The 27,550-nt window shown below is 46.1% G+C and overlaps 1 protein-coding gene across 1 annotated transcript in view; it reads right to left on the bottom strand.

The window, feature by feature from the left end:
* Positions 1-257: 257 nt before the first annotated feature.
* MEI1 (meiotic double-stranded break formation protein 1) overlaps positions 258-27,550 on the bottom strand; it is a 56,539-nt gene continuing 29,246 nt past the window's right edge. Inside the window, exons 18-31 of the mRNA XM_068971840.1 lie at positions 27,367-27,535; positions 24,345-24,492; positions 20,154-20,429; positions 15,677-15,842; positions 12,837-12,941; positions 10,776-10,886; positions 10,344-10,504; positions 8,052-8,133; positions 7,688-7,863; positions 4,543-4,624; positions 3,865-3,971; positions 1,406-1,534; positions 1,094-1,206; positions 258-303 (exon numbers count right to left, since the gene is read on the bottom strand). Coding sequence (XP_068827941.1) covers positions 258-303; positions 1,094-1,206; positions 1,406-1,534; positions 3,865-3,971; positions 4,543-4,624; positions 7,688-7,863; positions 8,052-8,133; positions 10,344-10,504; positions 10,776-10,886; positions 12,837-12,941; positions 15,677-15,842; positions 20,154-20,429; positions 24,345-24,492; positions 27,367-27,535 — 1,871 coding nt within the window. The remainder of the gene's footprint in view (positions 304-1,093; positions 1,207-1,405; positions 1,535-3,864; positions 3,972-4,542; positions 4,625-7,687; positions 7,864-8,051; positions 8,134-10,343; positions 10,505-10,775; positions 10,887-12,836; positions 12,942-15,676; positions 15,843-20,153; positions 20,430-24,344; positions 24,493-27,366; positions 27,536-27,550) is intronic.

Genomic DNA, 27,550 nt, shown 5'->3' with positions numbered 1-27,550 from the left:
CCTCTCTCCCTGAGGAAGCCACCCATCCTGGCTGAGGAACCAGCTGGAGGGAGCCCAGGTAAGTGCAAAGTGACATATTTTTTGAGAGCCCACACAGGCATCTGAGTGTTTCACTTTATTTACTGATCAAGTTCCAGTGACGGAGTAAATGGCCCCAGATGAACGGCTGCAGTTGTCATACATTTCCCCCAAACCACTATGCCCTGACTTTGTCTTCTCCGGGTCTCAGTTCTGCTTCTAGGCATCCGGCCGGAGGGTCAGTCTCTGATGTGGGACAGGGATACAGACACCCCTCCCAGGCAGCTGGCAACAACCATGAGAGGAGAACAGCAAGGAGGTGGGGCCAACCATGGGAGAACCATGCTTCTCGTGCCCAAAAGGGCAAAAATAGACAAGAGCAGAGGTGCTCCTGAGAATAATGGGATGGACTCTAAATTTGGGACCTGAATACCTGAGCTCAGTAATCACTATACATCAAGGAGGGAACTGTTCCATGGAAAGGGGAAGGAGAGTCCGTGAAGAGGCACCTCCAGCACACGCAACTCCAGACCAAGTGTCTCTGGAGCACCGGAGCAACCCCTCAGAGGGTGGGTGACCACCGCCACAGCCCCTGGCTTTCTCAGGGACCTGCCAGACACCCAGCACCCTCCCCCAAGTTACACTCAGGGCAGCATCTGTGCCAACTGGGCTTGGGCAACTTTCTCCAAAGCTCCTGGGGAAGGGGTCACTCCCTCTGAGTTTGGTGATATGACTTTGGAGATGGTAAAATCTGGGGTCAAATCCTGATGCTATCAGTGTGGATCCGGGAGTGTCATTTAACCTCTCTGATCTAAGTTACTACTGTATTAACACCCCTAGCTATCGTGAGGATTCGATACAGTGCATGTAACATGACTGGTCCTTGGTAGGAACTTAACAAACAGAACAAGTCATTGTCACTGCTCCCACTGTTAATCATTCTCACTGACCCCTGCTTGCCTAAGAGGACAGGACTGTAGACAGAGCGCCTCTCTACTCGGAAGCATGATGCATGGCCTCCCGTGGCGTGGGTGACCATGTACAGGCCAAAGCTCCAAGATGACAGAAAGGATACAGCATGTCCTGTAGGGCTGGCTGGGCCAGGGAGGCCCTCGGGGAGAGGCTCTCCAAGGAGGCCTGCAGGGTCTGGGCCACACTGTGGTCAGTCAGGAGGCCCATGCTCTGGACCTGGAGAAAAAAGAGGGTAAGAAAGACAGGCTTTCTCAGTGCCCACTCCACACAGGCCCTCTCTGCCCTCCACCCCCTGCACTCCTGACCTCCCATTGGCTGTTGTGTTTAGAGCTCCCCCTTCCCACCCCGCCCCAAGAGAAGATGGCATAGAGGGTTTGGCCTCCCAGTGGCTAAATGGCATCCCCTCCCCACTCACCTGCAGGAAGAAGCCATGCAGAGCCTGGAGTGTGGAGCCAGGGAGGGTAGAGAGGTCGGTCGAAGCTGCGCCTTGCAGAACATGACCCACCTCCTGAGAGAGGATGCTGCTGCTCTGGAACCGCACAAACTGGGACAGGGAGAGAAGCCAAGCATGCAGTGACTCGGCATCTCCTCCATTCACAAACATTTCCTGTGTCCCTGCCATGCCCAGCACTGGGCTGGGGACACAGATTTGAAGCACACGGAACTCTGCCTTCAAGGAGCTCAGCAGCACTGGTACGCAAAGGTGGGGTTGTGTCTTGGGACAGTGAAGTCACGAGGACTGCGAGGCAGAGAGCTGGCCCTGCTGGCCCTGCAGCCCTGCCTTTTACACTGGACTGCGTGTGGCCCACCCCCACCCGCCACCCTATGCTCGTATATCTGCTGCTCTCACCTCAGTGCCCGCGATACTTTCCCTTCTCCTTATCAATTAATCCTCCAAGGCTCGCCCAAAGTGTTACCTTCACTACTGAGTGGTTTCTTAACTTTATTAAAGATATATAGGCATTAACTCTCCCTCCCTATGCTAAAGACTTTGAGTGCGTGGATCACAACTAGCTGTGGAAAATTCTTAAAGAGATGGGAATACCAGATCACCTTAACCTGCCTCCTGAAAATTCTGTATGCAGGTCAAGAAGCAAGAGTTAGAACAGGACATGGAACAACAGACTGGTTCTAAATTGGGTGAGGAGTGCATCAAGGCTGTATACTGTCACCCTGTGTATTTATTTAACTTATATGCAGAGTACATCATGAGAAATGCCGGGCTGGATGAAGCACAAGCTGGAATCAAGATTGTTGGGAGAAATATCAATAACCTCATATATGCAGATGATGCCAACCTTATGGCAGAAAGCAAAGAGGAACAAAAGAGCCTCTTAATGAAAGTGAAAGAGGAGAGTGAAAAAGCTGGTTTAAAACCCAACATTCAAAAAACTAAGATCATGGCATCCGGTCCCATCACTTCATGGCAAATAGATAAGGAAACAATGGAAACAGTGACAGACTTTATTTTCTTGGTCTCCAAAATCACTGCAGATGGTGACTGCAGCCATGAAATTAAATGACACTTGCTCCTTGGAAGAAAAGCTATGACCAACCTAGATAGCATATTAAAAAGCAGAGACATTACTTTGCCAGCAAAGGTCTGTCCAGTCAAAGCTCTGGTTATTCCAGTAGTCATATATGGATGTGAGAGTTGGACCATAAATGTTGAGCGCTGAAGAATGATGATTTTGAACTGCGGTGTTGGAGAAGACTCTTAAGAGTCCCTTGGACTGCAAGGAGATCCAAACCAGTCCATCCTAAAGGAGATCAATCTTGAATATTCATTGGAAAGGACTTATACTGAAGCTGAAGCTCCAGTACTTTGGCCACCTGATGCGAAGAACTGACTCATTGGAAAAGACCCTGATGCTGGGAAAGATTGAAGGCAGGAGGAAAAGGGGACAGCAGAGGACAAGATGGTTGGATGGCATCACTGACTCAATGGACATGAGTTTGAGCAAGCTCTGGGAGATGGTGAAGAATAGGGAAGACTGGCATACTGCTGTCCATGGGGTAGCAAAGAATCAGGCACAACTGAGTGACTGACAACAACAGGTATTAACTGTCCCTCCCAGCTCTGGCAGAAACACTTACTCTTTTATTGGGACTTTCTTGTTGGCTCACTGATAAGAATCTGCCTGCCGACGCAGGGGACACAGGTTCAATCACTGGTCTGGGAAGAGTCCACACGCCGTGGAGCAACTAAGCCTGTGTGCCACAGCTACTGAGCCACCACTCTAGAGCCCTGAGGTACAACTATTGAAGCCTGTGTGCCTAGAGCCTGTGCTGTCCTCTGCAACAAGAGAAGTCACCGCCATGAGAAGCCCATGCACTACAAGGAAGGGTAGCCCCACTCGCTGCAACTAGAGTAAGCCCAGCAGCAATGAAGACCCAGCGCAACAGCAACAAAAAATTTACTTTTCTCTGGGTTCCTACACCAACCATTGAGTTACTCATTGATCTGTTTCACTATCATTCACGGGCTCACTGCCTTATTGTTTATTCAGTAGATACCTACTGTGTTCTAGGCACTTAGCATTATCTTCTACTCTTCCATTAATAACAACATATTTTAAGTCTTAGTTTCCTTGTCTATCTCCTTCTCTAGACTGAGGGACCCTTAAGAAAGAACAGTTGGCTCACTGACATCTTTGGTAGCTAGCACAGGATCTTGCATGTGGTGGCCAGGCTCTGGTCAATGTTTCATTAGTGCATGAATAAGAAAGAATGCCCAGGTCTTCTGGGCTAAGATGTGAGCAATTAGAGGAATCCTCTAAGCAGGTTTCCTATAGGGTGAAGGCCCACCCAGCCCCTCTATGCTTCTTGGAGGATGACATTCTTCAGACCACAAGACATTCATTCTATACTTACCAGGGTCATAAGTTTCAAGATTTCAGGTTTGAGGAAGGAATTCTCTCCAGCTTCCAAGAGAGTAAACATCAAGAACCGATTCCAGGGCTGGCAGGCCACATGGAGGGCTACAGGAAACACCAGTTACTGTGTTGTTAATGCTGCTTTTCCAAAGGCCATGGAACACTGATAAAGAAAACTTTCTCCTATTGGCTCAAAACCGGGTTGCTCCACTAGAGGCAGGGCCCTGGACAAGCTGACTCCAGGGGTTTCTTTTTTTCCTGGGCTTCTATCCACCCATGCTGCCTGGCACAGGGAGACCATATATCCCATTATATGTGGGAGGAGCTCTGCCATGCAAGAGCTATGTGGGGCAATTGCTTGACATCCCTCAACCTGTGTCCTCATCTGTATGATGGACATAGCAGTGCCCTTGCAGTACTGTTAAAAAGAATTAAACAAGATGAATGTGAATCACGGAGCTCCCTGGTGGCCTGGTGGTTAGGATTCTGGGCTTTCACTGCCATGACTCAGGTTCAATCCCTGGTTAGGGAATTGACATCCCACAAGCCAAAAAAAACAGAAGAGTGTGAATCACAGAACACAGAATGGGAGTTTGGGGTAGGAGGGTGTCACGGCAGGTACTGGCTCCCTCCAACCGCCCGCATGGGAACATCAGAGAAGGGTGAGGGTTTGTACCGACATGTGGGCTCCGGGCATGCACGTAGTCAAGCAAGGCCTCCAGGCAGCTGACACAGGCATGGGACAACAGAGGGTCCTTCTGCAAAAAACCAACAAAACCCAAAGATGTACACATCAGATTTCGCTATCAATGGATTTTGCTGCCAATCAAGAAAAAACATTTGGTTTTCAAAACAATTGGATTTCAGGATTTCAGATTGGGGATTGTGGCTCTGTAGAAAATCAAGACGTTTGTTGGTTTCATCTCTCACTCACACACACATCACAGTGTGTATACTGATGATTTACCAGCATTTGACAGACTGTTTTGTTCCAGAGAAGAGTGGGCCCTGGGGCCCCTCAAGCGATTCCCAAATTACAGATGCTGTAAGAGCCAGGCAGTTTATCTAAGTCAGCCTGGGTAGGTTTTTTCTTAAAGCAGAACCTTTTACCAAACAAAATTTTATGCTCTAATAAGCACATGAAAAGACCTTATCATCATTAGTCATTAAGGAAATGCAAATTAAAATCACCTTGAGATAACACCACATGCTCACCAATAGCTGTGACTGACAATAAATATTAAGTATTAGCAAAAATGTGAAGCAACTAGAACTCTCGTGCACTCCTGATGGGAAGGCGAAATGGTGCAGCCGCTTTGGAAAATAGTTTGATGGTTTCTTATAGACATATGCTTACCATATGTTGTAGCCAGAATTTTAAGATGGTCCCATGACCTTTGCTCCCAGATGTTACTCCTGTGATTAGGTTATATTATATGGCAAAAGGGAGATTGTTTGGGTTGGTCCAATCTGATCACACCAGTTCTCTAAAAGCAGAGTTTTCTTTGGCTAGTGGCAGAAGAACCAGAGAGACTGGAAGGGTGAGAAGGACTCAACATGCATTGGCTGGTTAGAGGATGGAGGGGCCATGTAAGACAGAATAGGGGCAACCTTAAAGAGATGGAAGAGCACCCCCCATACCAAACTGAGAAAGAAGTGTTTCTTTCCTTGATCTCCCAGATAAGCACCCAGCCTGAGCAATAACTTGATTTCAGCCTTGTGAGACTCTTAAGTGAAGAACCTGGTTAAGCCCACCCAGACTTCCAACATAAAGAACTGTCAGATAACTAGTGGGTGTGTAGATACGCAGCAACAGAAAACTAATATGTCATTTGACCCAGCAATCCCACCCCTAGGTATTTTACCTAAGAGAAGTAAAAATGGATATTCACCCAAAGACTTGTACTTCAGTCTTTATTCATAACAACTAAAAGTCTGGAAGTCCCAAATAGCTATCAGTGTTATGTTAGTCGCTCAGTCATGTCCAACTCTTTGTGGCCCCGTGGACTGCAGCCCGCTAGGCTCCTCCATCCGTGGAATTTTCCAGGCAAGAATACTGAAGTAGGTTGCTATTTCCTTCTCCAGGGGATCTTCCCGACCCAGAGATTGAGCCCAGGTCGCCCACACTGCAGCCAGGCTCTACCAAGTGAGCCACCAGGGAAGCAGTAGGTAAATGGATAAACAAACTGTGGTATAGCCACAGAGTAGGCCACTACTCACCAATATATAGAAATGAAGTACTGATACACACAACAGCATGAATGGATCTCAAAAGCATTAAGCTAAGTTGAAGAAGGCAGACACACAAGGAAACATAATGTATGATTTCACTTACATGGAGTTCTAGAAATGGTGCAACTGTAGTGCCAGAAAGCAGATCAGTGTTTGCCAAGGGTCGGGGATGGGGAGGGGACTGACTACAAAGCAATACATGGGGGCTTTTTGTGGTGCTGGAAACCCATACCACAATTGTGGTGGTGGTCACAAAACTGTGAACTGTAAGACTTCCCTGGTGGCTCAGACGGTAAAGCGTCTGTCTACAGTGCGGGAAACCCAGGTTCGAGCCCTGGGTTGGGAAGATCCCCTGGAGGGGGAAATGGCAATCCACTCCAGTACTACTGCCTGGAAAATCCCATGGACAGAGAAGCCTGGTAGGCTACAGTCTGTGGGGTCGCAAAGAGTCGGACACGACTGAGCAACTACACTTCACTTCACTTCACTAAACTGTATCTACTTGTCAAAACTCATCTAATTACACTTAAATCAGTGAATTTTACTACATGTAAGTTATATCTCAATAAGACTGATTTTTTTTAACGTAACAAACCAACAAAAAAAATCCTATGTTCGCCTCATGCTATCCTTTGGAACACAGCAACCTGGAGGTTAAGTTAGGAGGCAGATCTGGGTTTGAATACTTGCTTGGCTACTTACCATCTGCAGGATCCTGGCCAAGGTTACTTAATTTTGCTAAGTGGGGATAAAAAGATTACTTGGGTTGCTAAGAGGGTTTGATGAGATATGAGTACAGAGTATCTAATGAGTGCTAAGCACTGAGTTAGCACAAAAAAGTGGTGAATATCTTAATGAAATGCATAACAGGGGAAACATTCTCCCTAACAACCCCTAAGTCTAGGCCTTGTGTCCTTTCTCCTTCTCCAATCAAAAATTAACTCTTAACCAGTTAAGAGTTGGGCACGTCCAACCTTCTTCCCAGGTACTCAAGATTAGCGACTTTTTGCTTGTCCAGGATCCATTCCTCCTTCTTCTGAGAACAATTTTATTTTGCAGAAACACTCCTCTCTTATGTTCAGTCCGTGTGAGTTACAGAGAGTTGACCATATGCCCCATCCTTCATGAGAGGCACAAGCCAGGCCAATCAGAGCACCCCGTGTTTCAAGCAGAGTGACTAGCACATTACCAAGCCAGGCTCATGAGACTCAATTCTGGGGGCTACTGAGAAAGAGAAACTTTCTTTCTGCCAGAAGGATATAGGCTAACAGTTGTTCTAGGTTATCCTGCCATCCCATGAGAAGAAAGCTGAGAGAAATGCAGAGCCAGGAGACAGAGAGATAGAGCTCTGATGACACTGTCTGAGCCTCTGGGATCCCAGATGTGCCTAAAGCCAGTTTTGGCCCCTGGACTTCTCAGCTATGGGACAATTTGAGTTTTGTTTCTGTCACTGTAACTTTAAAACCAATCAATCTACTCTCCAGGCCTTGGTGGGAATACCAGGATCTTGACAGGCAGTTACCCCTTCCTGCCGTCATCCTGGGAGAGGCAGGCTCCACTGCCAGGGTCCCACTTGGCAAGGGCCTTACCTGCACCAGGAGGTTCTGCAGTCCGATGACCAGGGACAGCACTTGTGATGTTCCCAGCGGAGCTAGGACAGTGTCCTCAGGGGCTGGAGGTGACTGGGCCCCTGAGGGCAGTAGGGCAACCAGGGCAGAGGAGAAGTTTTGTTGCAGGGCTGTCCGCAGGAAGCGTAAGATGGCAGCTGAAAGCAGGAAACTCCTTACACCCAGTTCCTGTCTCATTCCCCACCTCCCTGTGCCCAGCTCTGTTCCAGGGGGAAGACCATGGAGATATAGTGGGGTGACCACAGGCTGGTCTCGGGGGGTGGTCCCATCTCAGGATCTAGGGGAAAGGTCTCTCTTCTCCCTGCTGGAGGCCCTTGCCCCACACCTGACAGCAGTGCAGCCTTTCTCTTCGGGACGCTGAGGGCCTTCAGTACTTGGTCCAGTTCCACGGACAACGTCTGATGAACCTGGCAGAGCATGGGGTAAAGGCATAACCCCCACTTTCTGGGAGCCTGGGGAGAAAATAACCTGCCACAGTATCTCACGTACCTTCATACACATACCCAGAAGGACAGAAAAGGCCACACAGGGTCTTGTGAACCTCACCTGGATTCAGGAGCTTGAGGAGGAAAATCAAACCCAGACCTGGAGAACCCTGCTTCTCCCAAATTTCCCCCATCCTCAGAGAGCATCTGCACCAGGGAGGAACTGATCCCAGCCTTATTTGTAGGTCCGTCTCTATCTCAGCCCACCATCCACCTAACTCAGACCTGGAGTCAGATGGCCCAGATTCAAAATCCTGGCTCTGCCACTTGCCAGCTGAGTGGCTGTGGACAAGTCACTGCCCTGCACCTCTCTCAGCCTGTCTTACGTCCTTCACCTGTGAAACGGGAACCTGCTTTCACTCCTGCCAGAGCCATTGTGAAGAACAGCTGAGGATCAGCACTGTGAATGTGCTCTTTGACGTCAAAGCAGTGACCAAACTGAGGGGTTAGTTTAGGCAACAGGTTCAAAGCTGTGAGTGTGCTCTGCTCTCCTTACCCAGAACATGAGCTGCCTCCAGGCAGCTTCTCTTCCACTTGGATCTATCACAGTTTTGCACAAAGCAATTCCTCAAAAATGCTTGTTGGCTGGTGGAATTGGCAGATTCTAGGCAGAAGAACCAACTTGTATAAAGATATTGAGATGCCATACTAATCTGTTAATAGAGGAAGCTGTGTGCAAGTTCTGTGCTATCTGCTCAATTTTTTGGTAAATCTAAAACTGTCCAAAAAATAATAGCTACTAAAAATCAACCAGAAACAAACAAAACAAGGTATGGAGATGTGAAAGAGCACAGTGAACTGGGAGAAGAGCAAGCACGTGCTCTGAAGAGGAGGGCAGAATGACAGGAAGTAAGGCTGCAGAGGGGCCTAGTAGGAAGGGTCTCAGCAGCCATGAAGAGAACAGAAAGGTGCTGAAGGAGAGTGGGCAGAGGGGAAGTGTGGATAGACGGTGCCGTGGGGATATAAAGGCAGGGGGACAGAGAGGCTGGAGCCGGCAGATTGTCAACAGGCCGCCTTGGTGGTGAGGATTAATGACCAGGCCTGAGTGAGGGCAGAGGGGAGGACTTGGAGGAGAGGCAATTAGGTGATTGGCTGGGTGTGAGCTGAGGGCCAGGGCAGAACTGATGACATGGTGCAGGCTTCCATCCAGGCAGGTAGCTGCAGGGGCAGGGGTGGGCCCAACAGAGAAAAGCAGAGAGGTTCCTGTCCCAAGTTGACCCCACTGGAAACTACCTGAGGATATGCTATGCTGTAGATCTGCCGGTTTACTGAAAGTCTAGAAGCCAAAATTTTAAAACTCACTTCAATTCTATACCAGTGAGTGAGTGCCTGGCATTAGGCTGGCACAGAGCTGGGCACAGTGAGAGGATACCTCAAGGGCTAGGCAATGGTTTACATCCACCAGGAGTAGCCAGCCTTAGGGGAAACACTCAAAAGTGGAGCAGCCCACAGAGGAGCCCATGCAGGGCCCTAGGATGCCAAGGTCATACAAGGGGGAGGGGCCGAGAGGACAGGAGGCGCGCTGTGGGTAAGCCCATGTGCTTCCGTTCCCCGCATCACCTTCTCAAACAGTCACATGACAGCTCCCATGTGTATGGCACGTCACAGCTTACCACCTACCACTCCAGGATCATGGGTTGGATTCTGCCTTCCCATTCAGCTGGACAATCCACTCCCTACACCCTGCCACTGCGATACCTCACCACTCTTCAAATACATAAATCATGTCTTGTGCAACTTCAGGCCTGTGCTCATCTCATTCTCTTTGCTAGCATGCTCTCCCCCTTGCCTGGCACAGAATACTTACCTTTCAAGCCTTTTCTTAAAGATTACAACACAAGTTCCCCAAGTGTGGGGTGTATACTGTATTCATTTTTTATTCCTCTGTTCCTAAAGTACCTCCTGGAATGGAGGTGATCCATGTGTGCTAAATGGATCAATGTAAATCAACCTGACAACAGCCTTGCATGTTACTCTCCTGTTTTGTAGGCAAGGAAACTGAAGCTCAAAGAGGTAAATACTTCACTAAGGTTACATAGGTAATAAGCCACAGAGCTGAGACCAGAACTCGGATCTTCATCGTTCCTTTGAGTGACACCCATGCCCCAAAGCTACAGGGGTTAGAGACTAACCTGAAGACTGCCTTTGTGCTGCTGGGCAGAGAAGGAGGCAGTGAGCAGCCAGGCGGAGCAGAGGAGCCCGGTCCTGGGAGAGCCCTCCTCAGCCCAGGTCAGGGCCAGCATCTTCTCCAGAAGCTCTATCAGGGTCGTGCTACTCAGAAGCACTGCAGCGGCTGCAGAGGGTTGGGAAGAGCAGGTAGTGCTCAATTAGTACCCAGAAGGTGCTCCACATATGCTCTGTGAATGAACAAAAGGGTCACCTGGAGGCTCCCAGCTTCGTTTCGGAGCCAAAGGTTATCAGAACCAGAAAGGACCTTATGACCATCCATTCCAGCCACACACACACCCTGATTTATTTAAGATGGAAGAACAGGGCAGCAAGAGCCACAGACACTGCCCAGCACCCTCCCTTCCTCTTCTCTGTGCCAGCCTGGGCCCCAGTACCTCTCCTCTGACTGCCCAGCGTGGTCTGGTGAAGGCTGCAGTACAGGAAGTTGAAGGAGGGCTGCAGGATGTCCGAGTCAGCGGGGCTGCATGTCCCACACAGCTTGCTCACTGCAAGAGATCAGAGTCCTAGGGAGCCCCAGCACTTAGCACTCACACTTCTTACAGCTAATGGCCCTCAACTGGCTAATTTCATTTGTCAATCTTAGGGATCAGGAACAAACCTGGTGTCCCTGATGTTACTGCAAATGGAAAGAAGCAGTGACAAACCCAAAAACATGTTCACACTCTCCATAGGAACAAACATCAGGCAAGCAGCCCACCAGTGCGTGTACGAACAGACGGCACAAGTTTAGGAGATCAAAAGGCAGCCTCTGACAGCCCTTGTGCCAACCAGACTCCAGGTTGCAGAGTCTGCAGAGGTTACGTAGGCCAACTTGCCACCATCAGCAGAAAGACGATCAAGTCTCTGAATTCTTCCAGCAACAGGCACTCACCACCTTCCCAAAGGAGGTCTGTAGCTATCAATGTGCAGTTCCCTAAACTTGCCACATTCTCTCTCTCATACCACCTCCATCTAGCTAACACCTTTCCTCCGATTCAGCAATCAAGATTCAGCTCAAAGTTCACCTCCCTCATGAATTCTCCCTTAATCTCTCAAGGTAAGGTTAAACGCCTCCTCGTACTCCACCTGCCTCATCAGAGTGGTTACAACACTGTGGGGTAGACATCTGCAGAGCACAACCGTTTCCTCCTGGGCATTACCAGTCCTTGCTCCCCTGCCCCTACCATCCTAGATATAAACCTACCTAAGTCTCCATTCACTTTTTTGGCAGCCATATTACACTTGACTTTACATGGCTCATGATCAACCAGACAACCAGGCCCCTCCCAACCACAGCCCCACCCCTGAACCACAGTCCTCTACCCTCAATGCTCTCCAATAAAACTATTCAGGGTTATATGTAAACACATACTCATTTCACAAATATGCTTCAGTCTGCTATGTCTCCCTGTTAGAGGCCCTGTTGACAGCTGTTTCTGTCACACACAAACCTCCCTCCTGGCTGAGTGCCACCTGATAAGATAGGCAGGCAATGACCAGCACCAGGCCAGGCTGGACACTGATCTTCTCATGAGGAGATCTGGGCTCCAGGCAGGGAAAAACCATACTACCCTGTGGCCAGAGGACACGACATTCCACAGGGACTGGAGACACACCTTTTTTCCTAATAATTTCAAGCTTTCCTCAACAAATCTTCCTGAGGGTGCTGCCTTGAGGGTGCTGCCTATGAACTGGTGGCTGCATCAGCGAGCAGTAAAAGAGCCTAATAAGGTTTGGGGTATGGGGAGAGGAAAGGCCTAGAGATCTGTGAACTGGATCATCAGATCCTGAGTCAGCTGCAGGGTGAGGTGGAGAACAGCTTGTGCCAGGAAAAATGAAGGATACATAGACAGTACCCACTGAAGGCCTACTCTGTGCCAAGTACCTTGTGGCATTCTACACTTAAAGTTACTCCTTACATCAACCCTAAATCAGTACACACTGTTATCTTACTAATGAGGAACCAAAGGCTCACAAAGGCTAGAGGCTGCCCAAGGTTCCATAACTAGTGACTAAGCTGAGAACAAAATCAGGCCTTCTTGATTCTGGAGCTTGTCACAGTGATTTGTTTTGGTTTTTGTTTTCCAAACATCCCCAGAGGACGAGCAGAAGATCTGGAAGGTCCTTTATCAAGAAGCCTATAGGTGATCAGCCAGTCAGAGAACTGTGCGTGAGTTGATCGCATACCCTGCTACCCTCCTCCCTCACGTTGCCTTTAAAAATGCTTTGTTGAAATCCTTCAGGGAGTCTGGGTTTGTGGGGGGCATGAGTCCCCATTCTTACATGGCCCTGCAATAAACCTCTCTCTACTCAAAAAAAGAGAAAGAAGCCCACAGGAATAGACTGACCCACCAGCTTCTTCCATAAGGTGAAAGGGTGGAGGAAAGGAGCAAGGCCAGTGCTATAAGGGCCGACCCACAGCCCGCCCTGGGCCCTCAGGCACTGTTCCAGAGCACCTTGGTGAAGCAGCTTCATGGCCATGCTGTCCAGTTCTTGCTCTGACTCATTCCTCAGCTGCACTAAGGAGAGGAGGTTCAACAGCAAAGGCAGGTTCCCAGAGGCTGTTAGGAACAAGGAGAGCTGGTCAAGGGGAATGACAGACAGATCACCACCACCACCCAACCAGCAGTAAACAGTTCATTGGGATTTACCCCTACTTTCTGTCTTCTTTATTTGGAAAAGGGGCAACTGACAGACTGAGTGCCAACTCTGGGTTGGGTAAGAGAATTCATTATTTCACTTAATCCTCTTTAAAATCATGGGAAGCAAGGACTGTCATTTCTATTTTATAGTTAAAAAAACTGAGGCCCAAAGAGGCTAAATGACATCTCCCAGGTCTCACAGCCACTGGCAGGGCCAGGACTTGAACCCAAATCTGAATCCAAGGTTCAAAGTCTTTCCACTATGGGTTTCCAAGAAATCTCATGATTCTTAAACACTATTATCACTTAGTTGTGGCTTCTCCTTCCCTGAAAAGGACGGATTCAGCTCCTCCAGATCCGCTTAACAGAAGATATTAAGAAGAAGTGGCACAGAGAAGAGAATACACAGAAGAACTATACAAACAAGATCTTTACGACCCAGATAATCACGATCATGTGATCGCTCATCTAGAGCCAGACATCCTGGAATGTGAAATCAAGTGGGCCTTAGGAAGCATCACAATGAACAAAGCTAGTGGAGGTGATGGAATTCCAGTTGAGCTATTTCAAATCCTGAAAGATGATGCTGTGAAAGTGCTGCACTCAATATGTCAGCACATTTGGAAAACTCAGCAGTGGCCACAGGACTGGAAAAGGTCAGTTTTAATTCCAATCCCAAAGAAAGGCAATGCCAAAGAATGCTCAAACTATCACACAATTGCATTTATCTCACACACTAATGAAGTAATGTTCAAAATTCTCCAAGCCAGGCTTCAGCAATACGTGAACTTCCAGATGTTCAAGCTGGTTTTAGAAAAGGCAGAGGAACCAGAGATCAAATAGCCAACATCCGCTGGATCATGGAAAAAGCAAGAGAGTTCCAGAAAAACATCTATTTCTGCTTTATTGACTATGCCAAAGCCTTTGACTGTGTCGATCAAAATAAACTGTGGAAAATTCTGAAAGAGATGGGAATACCAGACCACTTGACCTGCCTCTTGAGAAACCTGTATGCACGTCAGGAAGCAACAGTTAGAACTGGACATGGAGCAACAGACTGGTTCCAAATAGGAAAAGGAGTACGTCAAGGCTGTATATTGTCACCTTGCTTATTTAACTTCTATGCAGAGTACATCATGAGAAACGCTGGGCTGGAAGAAGCACAAGCTGGAATCAAGATTGCCGGGAGAAATATCAATAGCCTCAGATATGCAGATGACACCAATCTTATGGCAGAAAGTGAAGAACTAAAGAGCCTCTTGATGAAAGTGAACGAGAAGAGTGAAAAAATTGGCTTAAAGCTCAACATTCAGAAAACTAAGATCATGGCATCTGGTCCCATCACTTCATGGCAAACAGATGGGGAAACAGTAGCTGACTTTATTTTTTGGGGCTCCAAAATCACTGCAGATGGTGACTGCAGCCATGAAATTAAAAGATGCTTACTCCTTGGAAGGAAAGTTATGACCAACCTAGACAGCATATTAAAAAGCAGAGACATTACTTTGCCAACAAAAGTCCGTCTAGTCAAGGCTATGGTTTTTCCAATAGTCATATATGGATGTGAGAGTTGGACTATAAAGAAAGCTGAGAGCTGAAGAATTGATGCTTTTGAACTGTGGTGTTGGAGAAGGCTCTTGAGAGTCCCTTGGACTGCAAGGAGATCCAACCAGTCCATCCTAAATGAGATGAGTCCTGGGTGTTCACTGGAAGGACTGATGTTGAAGCTGAAAATCCAACGCCTCACTGGGCCACCTGATGCGAAGAGCTGAGTCATTTGGAAAAGATCCTGATGCTGGGAAAGATTGAGGGCAGGAGGAGAAGGGGACAACAGAGGATGAGATGGTTGGATGGCATCACCAATTCAACAGACATGAGTTGGGGTAAACTCCAGGAGTTGGTGATGGACAGGGAGGCCTGGCATGCTGCAGTTCATGGGGTCGCAAAGAGTGGACACGACTGAGCGACTGAACTGAACTGAACTGAGATCCCCTTAAACATGCCTCCAAACCCCCGTGCTCAATAGAACTGGACCAAGTGAGCCATAGTTCTCCACCCACTTCTTCTTAATTGCTTGAAAATTTTAAAGTTCAACTCTCTAAGAGTAGGAAAAAAACAGACTAATCCTAGCCTTTCACACTATACCAAATATCAAGCTTCTGTGACTCCAGGAAGTCCCATTCCAGATTTGGAAACCATCCTTTTAGATCTCACCAAGAGCTCCAATCCATCACAGATCCACCCCCTCCCTTGCCCCTGCTGGCTGTTGCTGCCTCCCTCACCTCCCCAACATTCACCACTTCTTTCTTCCCAACTGGGGGCCGCCATTCTTGTGACAAATAGCTCTGAGCACATGCTGTGCAGGGTGGGGATAGGCATGCATGCATCAAACACACCCACCCATGCAGACATGAAACATAAGCACACTCAAACCACAGACACACACACATACACACACACAAGTATGTTGAACACCCACTCTCCCACAAGAGGAGGAGATAAAAGTTTCTCACTTGATGCCCCACTGGCCTGACTTTTCTTTTGCAGAGAAAACTCTGACTCTCTCCCAGAGCAGATCTCATCACAGTAGAGATGTCCACTCCTGAGTGACCTTCCTTCAGGTCTAAACATGCCTCCAGCAGCTACAGGCTGACCTCCTGAGGGGGAGGACCCATGCTCCATCAGCAGATGCTGTAGGATCATCAGGAAGTGGCCTCGGATGAGACCGCCCACTTGGACATCTTCATTCCTCCTCAGAAAGGTCTTCAGTACGACTAGTACCCTGCGGGCTATGTCCACGGGACTGGAACAGATGAGGTCCTGAGCAGGAGAGAAGGAAGCCAGAGCTCAGAGGGCATTATAGCTGGGGACAGTTGAGCAGTGAAGAGGGGCTGGAGAAGAGCCCCAAATGATGCTGTCACAGAACTGGGGAAGGAAGCACTCACTCAGGACCTACCATGCATCATCCTGTCAAACAAGTCCATCCTAAACGGGAAAAAACAGGCTCAGAGAGATTGTGTGATGTGCCAAAGCTCAGATAAACTAGTAAGTGGCACAGTAAGGATCTGAATCCCTGGTGGCTCAGATGGTAAAGAATCTGCCTACAATACAGAAGACCCTGGGTCAGGAAGATCCCCTGGAGAGGGAATGGCTACCCACTTCAGTATCATTGCCTAGAGAATCCCATGGACAGAGGAGCTTGACAGGCTACAGTCCCAAGGGTAGGACTTGGATCACAAAGAGTCAGACACGACTGAGTGACTAACACACTCCCAACTCCAAGCCCAGAGCTCTTTCTACTTTCCAGGATGCCCCTCTCTTGCACATGGAAGTACAAGGGCCAGGAAGAGGTTATTTCAGAAGCAGGGACCTGAGTGTGCCTTAAGGGAGAAGAGGGTGGGGGTGGAGATGTCACAGGGCAAGGACAGGATGGGTTAGGACAGATTCAGGACACAGGAAGAGAAGCAAGGACCAGACCAGGCCCCGTCTCCACCATGGCATCTGGCTATTTCTGCCCCAAGGAGTAAAGGCCTGGGTTTCAGAAGGCTGGAAAGAACATTGCTTTTTATTTGCTTTCAGAGTTAATAAGTATATGTTAAAGGGGAAGTCAGCAGAAGCTACACCAGACTATCCCATTGAGAGTTCCTGGCATCTGCCAGCTCAAACAGGTCAATTCCTTTGGACAAGGCAGAGGGGGCTGGGTGCCACGAAACCAGTGTCACACACAGACTCCTAGCTCCTGACACACAGAACCATGATTCCAGGCAACTGGCCAGACAAGCCCAGATGTGCTGATCACTGGGTAGCACAGGGACGTCTGTGCTTAGTTCTCTAAAAACCCCCACAGCTGCCAGAGAAACAACTATAATACTAATGAAATAATTCATATTTTATGGCACAATGAGAAACATTTAAACATAAAATTTTTCTTTGCTAGGTTGGGCCTCTTCCTCCCCTTTTATAGTGTATTGTGCATCTGAATTAACCAGACCTCCTTAGGAGATAACATTCTTTCTCAATCTCATCAAGGGTCACAACTCATAAGTCTTTAGGGGATAACTTCCTTCCTAACTCTGCAAGGGACCATGATGACCTGTGATCCACTACTACCTTTGTATGTATAGATTTAAATTGTGTAAACGATCAATAATATGTCATTTAACCATTTGTCTCAAAAACTTAAATCACTGTGCTTTGACCTCTTATGGGCAGAACAGTCCTCAGAGCTTTTTATTTTACTTTCTTAATTTATTTTTTTGGCCACACCACATGGTTTGCAAGATCTTAGTTCCTGGACCAGGCATGGAACCTGTGCTCCCTATAGCAGAAGCACTGAGTCCTAACCACTGGACTGCCAGGGAATTCCCCTCAGAGATTTCTGAAAGACTGTCTACCAGGTTATAATTCTCGGGTTGGCTCAAATAAATTTGCCATTTCCTTCTGAGATAGACTATTGATTAATTTTTATTGACAACATCAATAGCAATCACTCAATCAGGACCTAATAATGTCAGGTATTGTTCTGTGTTTAAACTGTAGTTACATGTTTGTTTATACATTATCTGTATCTTCATGATAATTTTTCCTAGTAGGTGTCACTCCAGTTATTCAAATCAGCACGCTGAGGCAGATTAACTAGTTTGCCTGTCAAGAAAGCAGGGGCATTATAAATTCTATAGCCACTATGATATAAGGAAGGGCAGGGATGAGGTTGGCTTCATCTTTGTTACCTTATAGGGACTTGGTTGGGAAGATCCCCTGGAATAGGAAATGGCAACCCACTCCAGTATTATTGCCTAGAAAATTCCATGGACAGAGGAGCTTGGTTGGGCTACAGTCCATGGGGTTGCAAAGAGTTGGACGCAGCACTTACATACACATACACACAGAGACTCAGAAAACATTTTTGGCAGGAGAGGCTCTCAGAATAAGAAGGCTAAAGGGAATCTCAGTTCATTTCCATCAACTGTTTTACTTTATAGAGTGTGAGGCTGAAGCCAGATGAGGTGTGATTTGTCTGAGGTCACAGGACCCACAGCCAAACTAGTTTCCTAGTTCTGCTCCTTCACCAGCACATGGCTGCCTGACTGCCAAAGCCGGTCTCTTAGAAACCTAAGTTAGTGAACGTTCAAAGTGCCAAACGGAGGGGGCACTGTGATGAATGCCAGGGGAAGGGGTGCACCCCACCCTATGGGTCAGTGAGGAGGCTCTGGGTGGAGCATGGCCCCCTCTGAAGCCTCTCCTGTCCAGAGTCGTCCAGAACTCTGGGACTGGGCCGACCAGAGGGACATGGCCCAAGCAGGGAACAAACAGAGCTTCTATGACATCACTGTTTTTTACATATAAACAACCCATGTGAAAGACCACCCGTTGGTAAGAGTGGCAATTAACAGCTTTGTTTTCAGCTGTTAATTGCCCATATCAGAAACAGAAATTGTACCAACACGTATTTTTAGACTCTTTCCCCTCCTGCAGTTAGAAGCTGGGAAACAATGGTAGGAATTATACACATGAACAAACAACAAAGTTGTTCCTTGCTCTTCTTTCTTAACTCTGATGTTTCTAGGATCTAATTTAGTAAAAACTCATTATTTAGGCTCCGGTCATGGTCATGACCTTTGTTAGCTATATGACCTTCAGAATTCAATAAGTCTTCCTTTTTTAAAAAACTGTTTATTTATTTGGCTGTATCATGTCTTTGTTGTGGCTTAGTTGTCAGGTGTAATGTGGGATTTTAGTTGCTCAAGCAGGGTTCAAACCTGCATCCCTTGCATTGGAAGGCAGATTCTTAACCAATGTACTACAAGGGAAGGCCCTCAATAAGCCTTTCTGAGATTAAGATTCTTTATCTGGTTCAGAGTCAGTAAGGAATCAGTGAATGATAGTCTACCGTGTACAGCATACCATGAGTGCTCCTATGTATTCTTTCATTTATCCCCATGTTATCTCCATTTTAGACATAAGGAAACCAAAGCTCAGAGAAGACTTCTTTCAGTTGTTAGGGGTTTGTTGTATCTGAGTCCCTCACTGGCCCATGGGCCAGGAACTAGGTCTAATTCTTCCCTGTGCTCAAACAAACAGCTCTCTCATTAGGTGAAACCCTAAGTCAGGGTTGGTTTCCCTCTTGTCCTGAGATTTAGCTCAGTTTACTGGAAAAAACAATACGGAATCAAAATTTGGGTTTTAATCTTAGCTCTTGTGACCTTGGGCAAATCTCTCTAAAACTATTTCTTATTCTGTTTAAAAAGAACAAAAATAAGATACTATGATTAGTATCGTCCTCAGAAGATCTGAATTTTTTCTGTTTTGAAAGACTTAGATCTATTCAGATCCCTAACTCAACAGGTCAGCGAAGGTTTATAACTACTTATGTGTGAGGAACTGACCCTGAATACTTTATCTGGCAAAGAATATCCAGCATCTTAGCTCTGTCCATTGCTACTCTGTGTCCCATCTTGTTTTCTTTCCTTATGCACTAATGGTTTGTTTTTAACCCATTCCTTATTCCCTTTTCTTCCTCATCCAAGGAAGAATTTGAGCCAAAGCATGAATGTGGCCCCTATCAAATCAACTGCATACAAGCAGCTTCCTTATCTAACTGATGAACCTGACAGAAATTATAGGAATGTCTTACTTCACACAAAAAAATCATTGGAATATGCAATAAACTCCTGATAAAAAAAAATTCTGGGTATGCCCAAAGAAGAGTGTTGCACATGTAACATTATCTTGAGAGTTATGACAGAAAAGAGGCTGAGTCCCTTTGCCAATCAGACATCTGCCACTACATGCCCCAGGGGTCCCCTGTGACATCAAACCCTTGCTAACAGAATATACTTAAGACAGGGAGGCGAGAAGGAATGGTGACAAAGGTCAGCATTTCAGAAGTATATCCCCTGAGGGTTAGAGGGGCACGTATCTCTCAGTGAGCAGACATCCATCAGACTTAGGAAAGGGTATGGATTTACCAGGCACCTGCCAGCTGAAAAGACCTCCTACTAGCATGGAAACACTGATAAGTCCAGAGATGGGTAGAAGCAGCTGTGAGTGCCTCCTGACCTCAGGAAACCAGCTCCCAGAGAGAGAGGGCCCACCACCTCTGACTGTAGAAATGAGCAAGTGGTCACCTACTAGCAAAATGAGTAGGATGCTGGGGCTGCTCCTGAGTATGTGAAACAGGGCTGCTACGCTGGCGGGAAGGGTGGGCTGCCCAGCAGACGGGACACCGTCCAGCTCCTCACAGCTGTTCTCTTCCCAGGAGAACCAAAGTTCCAGGACACGGTACCCAAACCTCCTCATCAGCTCTGGATGCAGCAGGAACAACCTGAGCAGGAGCGGATGGTGGCTGTAGACTCGGTGCAGGTCTGGGGTATCCTCTAGGAATTTTCTGATGGCGCCAACCACAGCCTGGAGGCAAAGAATAAAGAGGCTAAATACACCTTGCAGAGGCCCCAAGAGACTCCAATCCCCGACAAATAGAGACAGCCAAGATGTAACTGGGAAAAAATGTACTGGCTTCTCAGGGTCCAGGTTATTTTCACTGGCACCCTCCAGCAAAAAAAGCAACCTCACTGTGCTTACCTTGTAACAGTGGCCCTCAACTCGGGGTGATTTCACTCCCCAAGGGACAGTAAAAATGTCTAGACTGTCTAGATTGTTGATTGTCTTGATTGGGGGAGTGCTAGTGGCATCTAGTGTGAGAGAGCAGGAATCCTGCTAAATATCCTGCAATGCACCAAACAGCCTCCCACAGAAAAGACTGTGCAAAATGTCACCAGTGCTGTGGTTGAGAAACCCCCACTCCATAATGACACTTAGCACAGTGTGCCACAACTGTCAGCGTGTATGTGTCTACCTACCACACTAGACTTCAGCTGTCAGAGGGCAGGGACTGCGGCAGATTAATCTGTCCCCTGGCACAGGGCCTGGCATAGAGACAGCAAAGAGGAGGTGTGTTAAACCATTTATTAAACCTCTCTCTTCCAAAATAATTCAAAATAATACACACATATAAGAAAGCTCAAATTCCTGAGCACGTTACTCTCATGATTTTACGCTTCATAGTTTTAACTCTTCACTTGGGTCTTTCATCCGTTTTGAGTTCATTTCTGTGTATGATATGAGCTAAGGGTCGAGCTCCATTCTGTTGCATGTAGATATGCAACTGATTCCAACACTATTTATTTACTTATTTTTTTAATTTTAATTTTTATTTTATTTTACAATACTGTATTGGTTTTGCCATACATTGACATGAATCCACCACGGGTGTACATGCCTTCCCAAACATGAACCCCCCTTCCACCTCCCTCCCCATAACATCTCTCTGGGTCATCCCAGTGCACCAGCCCAAAGCATGCTGTATCCTGCATCGGACATAGACTGGCGATTCGTTTCTTACTATTTATTAAAAAGGCAGTTTTTCCTTTGCTGAATTGTCTTTGTTGTTCTTATAAAAAATATATGGGTTTATTTTCGGGGTTTTTGTTTGTTTTCATTTTTGACCTGAGGGACCTTAATTCTCCCACTAGGGATGGAACCCAGGTCCCGGCAGTGAAAGTGCTGAGTTCTAACCACTGAACAGACAGGGAATTCCCTATGGGTTTATTTTTGGACTCTCATCTCTATTCGGTTGATCTGGATGTCTCTCCTAGACATATTTAGAACCACACTATCTTGATTACTCTATCTTTGTAGTAAGTTTGAAATGAAGAAGTGTGAGTCCTCCAAACCTGATCTTCTTTTTCAAAATTATTTTGGCTATTTTGGGTCCCTTGCATTTCCAAATAAATTTTCGGATCAGCTTGTCCATTTTGAGACAAGAAAAGAAAAAGAAGGCAACTAGAATTTTGATGAAGATTATGTTGAATCTATAGAACAATTTGAGGAGTATTGCCATTTAAACACTTTTAAGTCTTTTTTCCTAGTTTTCAGTTCAGTTCAGTCACTCAGTCGTGTCCGACTCTTTGAGACTTCATGAATTGCAGCACACCAGGCCTCCCTGTCCATCACCAACTCCTGGAGTTTACCCAAACTCATGTTCATCGAGTCGGTGATGCCATCCAGCCATCTCATCCTCTGTCGTCCCCTTCTCCTCCTGCCCCCAATCCCTCCCAGCATCAGAGTCTTTTCCAATGAGTCAATTCTTCACATGAGGTGGCCAAACTATTGGAGTTTCAGCCCCAGCATCAGTCCTTTCAAAGAAGACCCAGGACTGATCTCCTTCAGAATGGACTGGTTGGATCTCCTTGCAGTCCAAGGCACTCTCAAGAGCCTTCTCCAACACCACAGTTCAAAAGCATCAATTCTTCAGTGCTCAGCTTTCTTCACAGTCCAACTCTCACATCCATACATGACTACTGGAAAAACCATAGGCTTGACTAGATGGACCTTTGTTGGCAAAGTAATGTCTCTGCTTTTCATATGCTGGTCATAACTTTCCTTCCAAGGAGTAAGCATCTTTTAATTTCATGGCTGCAGTCACCATCTGCAGTGATTTTGGAGCCCCCCAAAATAAAGTCTGACACTGTTTCCACTGTTTCCCCATCTACTTCCCATGAAGTGATGGGACCAGATGCCATGATCTTCGTTTTCTGAATGTTGAGCTTTAAGCCAACTTTTTCACTCTCCTCTTTCACTTTCATCAAGAGGCTTTTAGTTCCTCTTCACTTTCTGCCATAAGGGTGGTGTCATCTGCATATCTGAGGTTATTGATATTTCTCCCGGCAATCTTGATTCCAGCTTGTGCTTCTTCCAGCCCAGCGTTTCTCATGATGTACTCTGCATAGAAGTTAAATAAGCAGGGTGACAATATACAGCCTTGACGCACTCCTTTTCCTATTTGGAACCAGTCTGTTGCTCCATGTCCAGTTCTAACTGCTGCTTCCTGACCTGCATATAGGTTTCTCAAGAGGCAGGTCAGGTGGTCTGGTATTCCCATCTCTTTCAGAATTTTCCAGTTTATTGTGATCCACACAGTCAAAGGCTTTGGCATAGTCAATAAAGCAGAAATAGATGTTTTTCTGGAACTCTCTTGCTTTTTCCATGATCCAGCGGATGTTGGCAATTTGATCTCTGGTTCTCCTGCCTTTTCTAAAATCAGCTTGGACATCAGGAAGTTCACGGTTCATGTATTGCTGAAGCCTGGCTTGGAGAATTTTGAGCATTACTTTACTAGCATGTGAGATAACTGCAATTGTGCGGTAGTTTGAGCATTCTTTGGCATTGCCTTTCTTTGGGATTGGAATGAAAACTGACCTTTTCCAGTCCTGTGGCCACTGGTGAGTTTTCCAAATTTGCTGGCATATTGAGTACAGCACTTTCACAGCATCATCTTTTAGGATTTGAAATAGCTCAACTGGAATTCCATCACCTTCACTAGCTTTGTTCGTAGTGATGCTTTCTAAGGCCCACTTGACTTCACATTCCAGGATTGAGACATAATTAACATATAACATTGCATAAGTTTAAGGTTTCCCTGATAGCTCAGGTATGGGCTTCCCTTGTGGCTCAGCTGGTAAAGAATCCTGCAATGCACAAGACCTGGGTTTGATCCCTGAGTTGGAAAGATCCCCTGGAGAAGGGAACAGCTATCCACTCCAGAATTCCAGCCTGGAGAATTCCATGGACTATACAGTCCAGTTCCAAAGAGTCGGACACGACTGAGGGACTTTGAAGTTTAAGAGATACAACATAATCATCTGATAAATGTATATATTGTGAAATGATTGCTCCAGCCTTAAGAGTTTATACAGAAGCTGGAGGGAGAAAACCTGTAACAAATAACCTCATCAAAGTAATCCAAGACCAGCCTGGCTAACAATGATGTAGGTCCCAGCAATACATTTTGTTTCATAAACTCTTATCTGTAGACATCTCACACCTTTTTCCTCCTGCACAAACCAGAGGTGGTACTAAGAAAACACCCTTTAACCTAATTCACCTTTATAACTTAGGTTAATTAGGACCTAATTAACTTAGGTCCACGGCGTGCAGGATCCTTCTTCTCTGACTAAGGATCAAACCCATGCCCCCTGCAGTGGAAGCATGGAGTCTTGACCACTGGACTTTGAGGGAAATCCTTAAGTCTTGATTTTCTTATCAATAAAATAAAAATAGTAACCTCTGCCTCCCAGAACTGTTGAGAGAACTGGGTAGTTACACGAGCTCTGTATGTGTCAGCGCTGTCTCCCTCTAGTCCCCCAACACACCCTGTCTCTCTGCCGCCCAACATCTCTATACATAAAACAAACAGTCTTCCAAGGAACCATAATAAAGAGGAACAGGAGAAGGAGGAAAAGCCTCAGGAGTTTTGGTCCATACCTCATCTAAGGTACCATCTTTGTCCTGGCAGGTTGCAAGCAGATAGACAGAAGCTCTGAAGACCATGAGTGGAGGGCGTTCACCCTGGTCCTGCAGAGATAGGAGGAAGCTTTGCACAGCCATGAATAACTTCGTCTTTGAGACAAACCTGTCAACCAAGGACAGTTTGAGTGAAAAAGGCAGAGATGGCTGTCCTGCCTTGCCACACCCTCCCTCTGCCCTTCTGTCCCAGCATGTCCACAGCCTAATGACATCTTGCACAAAGAGGGTGCTGTACATACTTAACAAAGCACTGTCACACATGCACAGCATGTAGTTCTCTGCTTTGTGCAAGGATCTGTTAGAGGACAGAGACTCCTCACTCACACCTACAAGGTAAAGCATCAGGCAGCTGGACCAGCAGTGTTAAAAAGAAGGGTGCTACTTTGGGGTTTCAGGAGGCCCTGCTTTGACAGCCAGTTCACCCTTCTCTTCTCATATTTATCACTAAACATTTGTGTGTTCAATGGGCTCGTTTCTGGGGAAGGGAGACTTCTACACTTGTACATGCAAGGAAGATGTGGATGAGGAGACCAACTTCACTACATGTTCTTTTATGCTTTTTAAATTTTCTACCATGGGTATGTCTCACCTATCAGATTAAGACTCTGAGAAACATTTTAAAATAGGTAATATTAAATGCAATGTGGTATCCTGGATTGCATCCTAGAACAGAAAAGGGACAGTACAGGAAAACTGGTGAAATCTGAATAAAGTTTAGTTAATAGTATTGTACCACCACACATATGGTCAAATGATTTTTAACAAGGGTGCCAACACCATTCAGTGGGGAAAGGACAGTCTTTTCAACAAATGGCCCTGGGAAAACTGGATTTCCACATGCAAAAGAATGAAGTTGGAATCTTACCTAACATGATAGAAAAAAATTAACTCCAAATAGAAACACACTTAAATGAAAGACTTAAACCTATAAAAAAATTTTGGAACAAAACATAAGGCAAAAGTTTCATGACATTGAATTTGGCAATGAATTATTGGTTATGACACCAAAAACACAGGGAATAAAAGAAAAAAATAAACTGGACTTTATGAAAGTTTTAAGTTTGTGCATCCAAAACCACTATCAACAGAGTAAAAAGGCAATCCACAAAATGGTAGAAATTATTTGCAAATCTAATAAAGAACTAATATCCAGAATATATAGATAACTCCTAAAACTCAACAACAAAAACACTCAAACAATCTTAATCAAAACTAGACACAAGATTTGAATAGACATTTCTCCAAAGAAGATATACAAATGGCCAGCAAGCACATGAAAATATGCCCCACAACAAATGACAACAGAAAATATAGACAAATTTCATCCCCCCCAAATTTAATTAGATTTAATAAAAATTTAAATTAAAAGGCACTTGCTCCTTGGAAGAAAAGCTATGACAAAACTAGACAATATATTACAAAGCAGAGACATTACTTTGCCAACAAAGGTCTGTATAATCAAAGCTATGGTTTTTCCAGTAGTCATGTACGGTTTCAAGAGTTGGACCATGAAGAAGTCTGAGTGCCAGAGAACTGATGCTTTTGAACTGTGGTGTTAGAGAAGACTCTTGAGAGTCCCTTGGACTGAAAGGAGATCAAACCAGTCAATCCTAAAGGAAATCAGCCTTGATCACTGGAATGACTGATGCTGAAGTTGAAGCCTCCAGTACGTTGGGTGCCTGATGTGAAGAACTGACTCATTGGAAAAGACCTTGATGCTGGGAAAGATTGAAGGCAGGAGAGGGGATGACAGAGGATAAGATGGTTGGATGGCATCACCAACTCGATGGACATGAGTTTGAGCAAGCTCCAGGATTTCGTGATGGACAGGGAAGCCTGGGGCGCTGCAGTCCATGAGGTCAAAAAGAGTCAGACATGACTGAGCGACCGAACTGAACAGAATCAAAACCACAATGCAAAAAACACTTCATAACCACTAGGATGGCTATAATCAAAAAGATGGACAAGTCTTGACAAGGATATGGAGAAACCAGAACCCTTGCTCGAACATTGCTGGCAGGGCTGTAGCTCCTCTGGAAAATAGTTCACAAGTTCCTCAAAATGTTACCCATAGTATTACCATATGACTCCTCAATTCTAAACGTGGTGTATACAGAAAAGGAATAGAAAACAAGTACTCAAACAAACACATGTACACACATATTCACAGCATTACTATTCACAATAGCCAAAAGGTGGAAACAGCCCAAATGCCCATCAGTGAATGAAGGAATAAACAAACTGTGGTGTATACACATAATGGTATTCAGCCATGAAAAAGAATGGAGTACCAATGCCTGCTGCAAACATTATGCTTACTGGATGAATCTTGAAAACATTATGCTCAGTGGAAGGAGCAGGTGCAAAAGATCACATACGTATGACCACATCTACCAGAAATGTTCAGAATAGATAAGTCCACAGAGACAGAATGCAGAATGCTAGTTGCCAGAAGCTTAGGAGAAGGAAAGGGGAGTGACTGCTTAAAGGATAAGAGGCTTTACTTTGGAGTCATGGAAATGTTTTGGAACTAGACAGAGACGGTTTGCACAACACTGTGAATATACTCAGTGCCACTGAGTTGTCCTCTTTAAAATGGTTAACTTAGGTATATAAACTTTACCTCAATAATTTTTTAAAAGCTTAATGAAAAATAGTACTTTGATTTTAAATTTTAATAAATTGTATAGTAATTCTTAAAACCAAAGTAAACTACTTTTTTTTGGTGCATAAACAACACCCTCAGGGATATCAAGGAATTCTCATCAGCATTCAAGGCTCTGTCCTTCACTCCTGAGACTACCTGTCTCTCCAAACTGTGAGCCCCTCAGGAATACACGCCATTTCTCACTTATCTCCATTACCCCGGTGCTCAGCACCAGACCTGGAGAGGATGCCTCTGTAAATAGTTATTGAACTGAACCTGGCTACAGATGTAGCTTCCAGAACCAACTGTCAGTCGCCAGCTCTGAGCACTGACCTGTCCTCGTGAATGTAGGCCAGGTAGAAGAGGAGCAGGATGCAGTACTGTCTCTGGCGAGCAGCTTCCTCCACGTACTGGCGATCCGACAGGAGAGCAAGGCTTTCAGGGCCCCTGCTGCTTATCTGGGGCAGCCCGTGCTGCAGGAGCTCAGACACTGCAGAGAGCTCTGGGGAGGAAACAG

This window comes from Capricornis sumatraensis, chromosome 4 (assembly GCF_032405125.1).
Source record: "Capricornis sumatraensis isolate serow.1 chromosome 4, serow.2, whole genome shotgun sequence".
Taxonomy (NCBI): Eukaryota; Metazoa; Chordata; class Mammalia; order Artiodactyla; family Bovidae; genus Capricornis; species Capricornis sumatraensis.
Note: the sequence above shows the minus strand (reverse complement) of the source record. Positions and strands in the feature narration are given on the sequence as shown.